We start from the raw sequence: 9050 nt of genomic DNA, 5'->3' as shown, positions 1-9050 counted from the left end.
CATGATAGTCAAAGAAATGTAAACATTCTTTTTACCCCAACACAATTTAATAGGGCGCTATAAAGGCTAAACAACTTCATTCTTATATTTGTTTAATTTTTGCAGCCTGGGGCTATACTTCTCACCATCTATTGTATCTTTTCTAAAGCATACAGTATAGTGTAAAAGCATGTTTATTACTAAGAAAAAAGAAAATGTATTTTTTAATTGATCACATCACATAATCTACTGTAGGCTACATTACACATACAGTAAGGGCTGCTCTATTATGGGAAAAATCCTAATCACGATTATTTTTGTCATAATTGCAAACAAGATTATTCAAAACGATTTTTCAGCTGAAGTCAAAATTATTAGCGCTCCTGTGAATTTTTTATTTATATTTTTGTAATAAATATTTCCAAAAGGATGTTTAACAAATTCAGGATTTTTTTTACAGTATTTTCTATAATATTTTTTTTCTTCTGGAGGAAGTCTTATTTGTTTTATTTTGGCTAGAATAAAAGCAGGTTTAAATATTTTGAAACCTATTTTAAGGTCAATATTAATGACTTGCCCAATTATCCTAATTAAGCCTTTGAATTGTACTTTAATCTGAATGCTTGTACTTTGAAAAATATATAGTAAAGTATGTGCTGTCATCATAACAAAGATGAATGAAATCAGTTATAAAAAATTAGTTATTAAAACTATTATGTTTAGAAATGGGTTGAAAAAAAATCTTCTTTCCATTAAACAGAAATTGGTGGAAAATGGTTGCTAATAATTCAGGAGGGCTAATAATTCGGATTTCAACTGTATATGCAGTTATTTTCCTCCCTGTAAATGAGCAAAGGGAAATATGTACAATAGAATAAAAATATGAAACAAACTGTGCTTTAAGCTTCTTATAAATGAATAAATGATCACTGAACACAGCATTTTGACACCTATTTGACCATTAAAACGCTCACAGTAAGATAACTTTAGATGTGTGTACTCTGCTCGTCTAGCCTAAGTGCACACACACAGCAGCATGTACAAATCAGATTATGAAAAATGATGAAGAGCATGCTTTTCCTTTTATCCTTTATTTTTAGTTTTTTTTTTTTTTTTTTTTTTATTTACACATTTTTTTTAAGTGGTGAGGACAATATTCACTGGTTCCCCCCTCCTGTATAATAATTAAATGTTACATTTTTAAGAACTTCACAAATAGCCTAAATAACACTTTTCAGTATCAGTGATAATATAAATAGTAACTAATAATAATAATAATGATAATAATCAAAAGAAGAACAAAAAATATTAGCCTATTGATAACAATATAAGTGAGATGTGGAGGAAAAAACAGCGTAGGCTACTAACTCTCCACTGTTTTTGGTAAATTATTTGACAGAAAAGCTAACATGCTGACACATTGTCTGGATTAAGCAGACCTAGTTGGAGTCGCAATGTTTCCAGCAGCACTCAATACACGTTCAGACTTTCTATCGCAGTGCTTGTAGCGCAAATGCACAAATGCTTTTTCCTATGCTACATTTCTCGTCAATGTCTTCCATTTATCACTTTCTCTTTTGTATCTGGCCATTTTTAAATAGGGCTCTGCGATATCTGGCTGACAAAAAAATCAAAAAATAAATTTTAATTTTTATAATTTTATATATTTTTATTTTATTTTTTGTGCTCATAATATTGACCTTTGCAGTTTTTACCTTTTTATTATTCAGCTAAACTAAAAAACGGAAGACTTTCTCCAGTGGAAAAATATAATAGGGAATATTATGAAATTATTGATTGCCTTTTTTTAAAATTAAGAAAAGTCTTTACATGGAAAGGTCATATCACTTTCAATAGTCCACAATGATTCAAAGCAGCTACTGAAAGTTATACTCGCATATGTTGCTGTTAAATCATGTAGTTGTGTGATGTATAACCATGGTGTAAGTGCACACCTAAGGATTAACCTTTTTTCCAAGAAAGAGACTTTTAAACGATATTGATGAACAGTTGATATGATCTATTAAAAGTCAGTGATGCTAACAGTTAATCATCTTAATTGCTTTCAGGCTCTAGCACTGGCAGAACAACCTACATGAGAAGACCATGGACAAAAGCAGACGTGAAGGCTGTAATGAGTTCAAAAGACTGATTATTATTATACACATTTTCATTTTTTTTCCTTGTCACAGAGTGACAATATTTAACCATTTTCAAACCCACTTCTGTTCCATGCCAGTGCTTCACAGTCCATCATCACTCTAGGGTAGTCTCTACATTGCTCTACAGTTTGCCTCTGCTTCTCAACCCATGTCTGCCACTACTCCACAGTCTGGTACTGCTCCACAGTCCAGGTCCACGTCTGCTTCATGAGCCTGGGCAATACCCATCACACAAAAATACATAACCCACAAATGCAGTCCCTCAGACTAAACATTTACAACAGTGTTGAGTAGCAAAAAGACATGTTTTTTGTTTTTTATTTACATGTTTGAAAATGGTCAAATATTGTCACTGTGACAAAAAAGTGAAAATGTGTATGATATTAATTAGTCACATTATAACACATTATATTACTGTCACATTACGAAATTTAGTTTTTAATCTGTTTTGTGTTCATATCATTCTGTATGTATCATTCAATTTGTGGAATCAAACTTTTATGTCTAGTTTTATCTTTTTTTCTTTTTATCTATCTTTTTATCTATTTTTATCCATCTATTTTTTGTTCTTGTCAGAGCGATAATAGTTGATGCATTTCATAATAAAATGTATATACATGTTTAGTTCCCCTGCTGTTTTCCTGGACTTCAAAAGTAAAATAAAAAAAGTTTATTTTTTTATTTCTGTCATTGAGTGGCAATGTTTTGTATTAGTCAGTATTCTAGTGTTGTGTTCTAGTATAAATATTTAAATTTGAAAAAGAATAATCTGTTGAACGACTTAATTAAATTTTAAAATACCATTAGTTTGTTTATAAGCTGTAATCATTCATTCATTCATTTTCTTTTCGGCTTAACCCCTTTATTTATCAGGGGTTTCCACAGTGAAATGAACCACCAACTTATCCAGAATATGTTTTACGTTGCGGTTGTTCTTCCAGCTGCAACCCATCACTGGAAAACATCCATACACACTCATACACACACACTACGGACAATTTAGTGTATTCAATCCCCTGTACCGCTTGTCTTTGGACTGTGGGGGAAACCGGAGCACCCGGAGGAAACCCACTCCAACACAGAGAACATGCAAACTCCACACAGAGTTCACAGAGGGGAACATTTGTGCTCTGGCCAAGTAAAAGAATAAAATAATGAATATGTTATCGTACAGTTGTGCTTCTGGTTGTTCATGGTTGAAGGTTCTTTGCAAATTATGTTCTTTTTTTATCTGAAGTTGCCTTTCAAAATATCTACTGTCCTATAAAATAAGAGCAAAGGCCCTTAAACAATTAACTCTTCATACTTTAATGTTAAAATGCTGTCTTTTTCAGGTTATTGTTCAACAGTACATTAAACAGATTGTTTAACTGATACAACACAATAAGCCTACAGAATTGTTAAATCAAAAGTGTATTTTAAGCAAAATAGTATTTTGTCATTTAAGAAGTGACAGGCAGAACCTTAGCAACTGAGATGGGTTTAGCAGGTGTCTAGCTGAGGAAAGCCAGAGTCTGTTCTGTTGTCACCCTTACTGCAATAGCAGAATAGTGTGATATGTAAAATGTGTTAATCAGTCCTTTTAAACCATGAAGGGGCTAGGTTTGTGTGTAACATGTAAACAGACCTTGTAAACCATGATTTTGTCTGTCCCCATAAGCCTGTGAAATGTCACATAGTTAATTTGAGTGTGTTGTGAAACTAAAATTGCTGTTTTTAAGCGTTGTTTGCCTTTTGTAGCTCAAATAAAAAATTTTGGCACAAGTTTTATGTTCGTAGGATGTTGGCAAAGGTATGTCCCCGTAAACCACCAAAAAGTCACATTGACCTCATAAACCATGTATGCCTGTATGTGTGTGTGTGTGTTGCACTGCTGGAGTGAAGGTTAACCAGTCCACACAGTTCATGCGGCTATAATCTTTATTATCTTTTATTAATAAACTATGTACAATATTTACACGTCGGCTCCAGGTCTCTTGGATGAAGGTCTCTCAGCGACGTGGTCTCTTCTGGTCGCCGCGCGTCTCTGGTGAAGATGGGGAGCGGGACCGTTTCCCTCCGGCGTCCCGGACCGAAGATGCCGCACCTGCTGAGGACGAGGAGGGCAAAGGCTCGGTCTGGCAGGAGAAGGACGGCCTCTTTCTCTTCTCAGCAGCATAGGCCTCACTGAACAGATCGAGCGCAAACACACACAAGCAGACATCATGTGAGATTTGGACAAACACTAGAACATGCGGCTATGCCAAGTACAGTTTACTCACGCGTCTATGATGGGAATGACGTATCTGCCGCTGCCGTCTATCATGACTCCCTTTCGGTCTGGGTCGTCCACCTCCAACAGGAAGCTGCGGGGAATCCCTGTGCTCTTCCGGATGCGCTTGTGCGGCGCGGAGCGGCTGCCCTGTGAATTGAGGAGTGACAGTCAAACTCTGAGCAAACAATCTGACTGATGAGGACAAGAGCTCAAGTTCACAGCAACCGTGAGCTTGGAAAACCCAGTTACCACATTAGTGGGGCAGTGCCTAATGTGGTGTCCCGGGATCCCAAGCAGCCTCATGGCCTCACTAGTGAACATCAGAACCATGAGAATCAGCTCAGACATCTCTCACAAAGCAAACCTGTCAGTGTCTGAACGCTCACCTGCTGGAGTAGTAGCACAGGCTGGACTGGTACATCACCGCTTTCAGCTTGTCCTCCTCTGACGCCTTTGCCTCAGCCAGATTCTCAGTCTGTTTCACAGGCATTTGCACATTTGAATCTTTTTCACCCTCAACCCTTCAAACAATCTCAAATCTCCCTAAGAAGCTGAGTGCGTGTGCGTATATTGTGTGCTTTACATTGCGTTTTGCTATTGTGCTATTCATTTGTTCAATACCTTCAACAACTGCTCCAGTGAGAGGAGTGAAGGATCAGCTCTAGGTGAAGGTTCACGCCAGCGTCCAGCTTGATGTCTGCAAAACAAAGGAGCTTGTGTGACTAAAACACCAGGGACAGACCAGGAGTCTTCATATAACATCTAACAGAGGACGCGTGTGCTCATTTCACAGCACTTACCCAACAAATCTTCTGTTTGAGGACTTCAGTCCCGCCGCAGGGATCCGTCTGATGATGACCGACGTGTTTTTAGGGATGAGAGCATCATCTGTGTATTCTGACAGCAAAATAAAATCAGAATCAGCACATAATTATGGAGCACGGTATACTTTGAGAGCCATTAGCCTTTTAAAACAGCCAAAACATCCCTACATGTCAGCATCAGCACCACCTTACAGCTTCCAGAAGTGTCTGATGTAACGCATCTAATGTTAGCGTAGAACAGTTGAAGTGTCTTCTCCTCAACTCACCTTCATCAGTCTGGGCGTTGCTGATCTTCAGCTGGCAGAACTTCAGCCTCTTGCTCCTCATGATCTGCCGCTTCGGCTCCCCCGCGCTGATGTTGAGGCCTTCAAACTGGAGCGAGTCGTAGGTGAGTCGACTCTGGAACCTGTAGTGAACACAAGACATACTGAACACAAACACAAAGCACAGCGTAATAAAAAGGGTCAAACCTGAGTGATGGGAACAGCAGGCGATCAATCGACGTATCCAACGATCAATAATATCGATAATCTGGAAAAATTGTCACGGAGGACGCAGAGATCAGATGCCAATCGACACAGCGAGATTCAAACAACACCCACAGGACGGTTGTTTTTTTTTTTTTTATTATTTTTTTTTTTTATTGACCTCAATAACAAACATACAAAATTCAACAATTTACACAAAAGAACACAATGACAATAACAGATCAGGATAAACAATATAAACTTTAAAAATTAAATAAAAAAAGAAACAAAAGGGAGAAAAAATAAATAAATAAATAAAATTAAACATACATAACACAAATACAGCGAGGAAAGGAGGACTTATGTAACCGTGCTGTTTCCAAAATATTTATCATAAAGAACTAAAAATCTATCACTTTTCTTATTATTAACTAATCTAAGAGATTTAATAAAAACATCAATTTCTATTAAAAAATGTGAAAAAGAAGGCTGCGAACAAGAGAATTTTTGTTTATGGATAAAATATTTTCCATACAAAATAAAAAAGTCAATAATGTAATTCTCTGATACATCAGCCCCACCTCCATAATAACAAACGACATCCTGAAGATGAAAGGGTCTGGAAGAAGCAATGTGGTTACCTATATGGAGATATAAGTTTTTCCAAAAGTTTTTTGTACTTTCACATTGAAAAAATATGTGAATCAGCGTTTCGTCTTCACTCTTACAAAATGTGCATAAACTGTCAATCTCCAAATACTTTGCCAAAGTACCATTTACTGGCTATATTTTATGAAGAATTTTGAAATGAACCTCTTTTGTTTTATTGGAAATGCAGTACTTATGAGGTAATAGCCAGGCTTTTTTCCAGTCTGTTGTGTCAATGAAGGATGCCCAGTAAAATTTGCCTTTAGGAACATTATATTTTTTATTTTGAAAAATTTGTTGAATATATTTATTATTACATTTGTTGTCAAATAGACTAATTCCAATTAAAATCAGCTCTGGTTCTTTAATAACATTTTCATTAAACATTAAATGAGATTTTATAAGTTGAATTAGGCCTAACGGAATTGCTTTTTGCACAGAATTAAATTCTTTAAAAGGTAATGGAAAATTATTATTAGACATAAATTGTTCATAAGACAAAAAGTTGCCGGACTTATCAAAAATTGAGAGAATTCCAATTATATTTCGGTTAAACCATGTAGATAGAAAAATAGATTTATTTCTAATTCTAATATCAGAGTTGTTCCATAAAAAGCATTTATGTGGTGAGAAATTGTGGGAATAACACAATTTCCAGGAAAGAAGGACCTGCTGGTGAAATTTTGACAGTGCAATTGGCAATTTATTTGGTAGATAATTACATTTTAAAATAAAAGGAAGACCTCCAATTTTTGTGAAAATAGAGTTTGGAATAAAAAACCATATAGAGTTGGGGTCTTTTAAGCATCTTTTAATCCAATTTATTCTAAAAGTGTTTACTATGTCCTCAAAGTCAATCACTTCAAGTCCGCCCTCTTTTCTACTATTTGCTAGAACTGTTTTCTTAAGTTTATGGGATTTATTTTTCCAAATAAAGTTTAAAAATATTTTGTTAACTTCTTTAGCAGTAGGGATATTAACAGAGAGAGAAAGTGAGGGGTATACCAAACGAGACAAACCTTCTGCTTTAGTCAAAAGAACCCTCCCATAAAGGGAAAGGTCTCTTTGTAGCCAAAGATTAAAAATGCTATGAGTTTTTTTAAGTCTACCAGAAAAGTTAAGCTGTTGTCTAGTGGCAAAATTTTTTGTTAAATAAATACCCAGATACTTTACAGTCTCTTTTACCAAAATACCATTTAATGAGGAATCATTAGTTTCATGAATCATCATAATTTCACATTTGGACATATTCAATTTCAATCCAGAAGCACATGAAAATTCTTCAATTATACTTATAGCCTTGGACAACTGACATTTATCTTTTAAAAATAAGGCAGTGTCATCGGCTAACTGGGAGATTTTAATTTCTCTATCAAAAATAGATATACCTTCTAAGTTACGTTCATATATAATATTTAGCGATAGCAATTCTGTTACTAAAATAAATAAAAAGGGTGAGATAGGGCAACCCTGTCTCACACCGCGGTTAATAGAAAATCTTTTAGAGGTGTTGAAGCTAATTAAAACAGAGCTACTAATATCACTATAAAGCATTTCAATAGCATTGACAAAAAAGTCACCAAAACCAAATAACTTTAATGTCTGCAAAAGAAATCCGTGTTCAAGTGTGTCAAATGCTTTATAAAAGTCAAGGAAAAGAATCATAGCTTTAGAATGTATGAAGTCAGCATAATCCAAAAGGTCCAAAGCAAGTCTTATATTATTACTGATATGTCTACCTTTTACAAATCCAGACTGTGTCTCAGCAACCAGCTGATTAATTTTCGTTTTTAATCTGTTAGCAAAAATTAAGGCTAAAATTTTGTAATCAACAGTGAGAAGCGTGATTGGACGCCAATTATCTATTAAATTGGTGTCCTTGTCTGGTTTGGGAATAAGGCAGATAACACCTTGTTTCATTGACGTTGTCATGTCCTTTAGATCAATGCATTCATCATACATAGAAAGCAATGGGTCTTTAATTAGTTCCCAAAAGTGCATATAAAACTCGACGGTTAATCCATCATTGCCCGGGGATTTGCCTTTCTTCATGGAATAAAGAGCTACTTGAATTTCCTCCAAGGTCAAATTGGAATCACAAAAGGTTTTGAACTCAGGATCAATAACTGGAACGCAAGTTTTAATTTTATTTACATAATGATCACTACAATGTTTGTCAAAAGCAGAAGTGTAAATGTTTTGGTAAAAATCTGTAACAAAGTTAGATATTAATTTAGGATCAGTGCATTTAACACCATTGATATTGAGAGAAGTCAAAGAATTTCTCTTACAGTTCCTTTTTTCCAATGCAAAAAAATAGCTAGAGTTCGCCTCTCCCTCCTCCAGCCATTTAGCCCTGGACCTAACAAATGCACCTCTCGCAATATCTAGATAAGCTTGATTAATTTGTAGATGCAATTCCTTTAATTCTATTTTCTCTTTTTCAGACAAGTTACCTGTTAGTAAAGTATTTATTCTATTAATCTGTTCTGTTATTTTCTTATTTTTTAAATCTTTCAGTTCTTTACTTCTTTTTATTGCTATCTGTCTGACTCTGTACTTAAAAAATTCCCATTTATTCTTGTACCCAATTAGCATTTTATCTAACAATATATTCTTAATTAACTCTTTTGTATTGTTATTGAAAACGTCATCTTTTAATAGACAGTTATTAAATTTCCAATAACCACGTAACTTTGGATTCTCCTTATAACAA

At 34.9% G+C, this 9050-nt stretch overlaps 1 protein-coding gene across 3 annotated transcripts; it reads right to left on the bottom strand.

The window, feature by feature from the left end:
- Positions 1–2691: 2691 nt before the first annotated feature.
- Positions 2692–7080, bottom strand: LOC141375725 (E3 ubiquitin-protein ligase RBBP6-like). Of its 3 annotated transcripts, none has more exons than XM_073910642.1 (7): positions 5486–6201; positions 5196–5292; positions 5017–5092; positions 4782–4870; positions 4645–4705; positions 4403–4542; positions 2692–4307 (listed from the first exon to the last, which is right to left on the bottom strand). In XM_073910642.1, the coding sequence occupies exons 1-7, from the start codon at positions 5643–5645 to the stop codon at positions 4133–4135; spliced, it is 798 nt and encodes a 265-aa protein (XP_073766743.1). In that variant the 5' UTR covers positions 5646–6201; the 3' UTR covers positions 2692–4132. The 3 variants fall into 3 exon arrangements, with proteins under 3 accessions (XP_073766743.1, XP_073766745.1, XP_073766744.1); XM_073910644.1 differs by lacking the exon at positions 5486–6201 and adding an exon at positions 5388–5442; XM_073910643.1 differs by lacking the exon at positions 4645–4705 and having other exon boundaries at positions 5486–7080.
- Positions 7081–9050: the final 1970 nt, after the last annotated feature.

Source organism: Danio rerio, chromosome 8 (assembly GCF_049306965.1).
Source record: "Danio rerio strain Tuebingen ecotype United States chromosome 8, GRCz12tu, whole genome shotgun sequence".
Taxonomy (NCBI): Eukaryota; Metazoa; Chordata; class Actinopteri; order Cypriniformes; family Danionidae; genus Danio; species Danio rerio.
This window is presented reverse-complemented; position numbering and strand designations above follow the sequence as displayed.

Coding starts and splice junctions, on each gene's coding strand:
- LOC141375725 (XM_073910642.1), bottom strand. CDS start 5,645: ATGTCTTGTGTTCACTACAGGTTCCAGAGTCGACTCACCTACGACTCG. Junction 4,706..4,781: donor CTGTGCTACTACTCCAGCAG/GTGAGCGTTCAG, acceptor GATGTTCACTAG/TGAGGCCATGAGGCTGCTTG. Junction 4,543..4,644: donor GGCACTGCCCCACTAATGTG/GTAACTGGGTTT, acceptor CTCAATTCACAG/GGCAGCCGCTCCGCGCCGCA.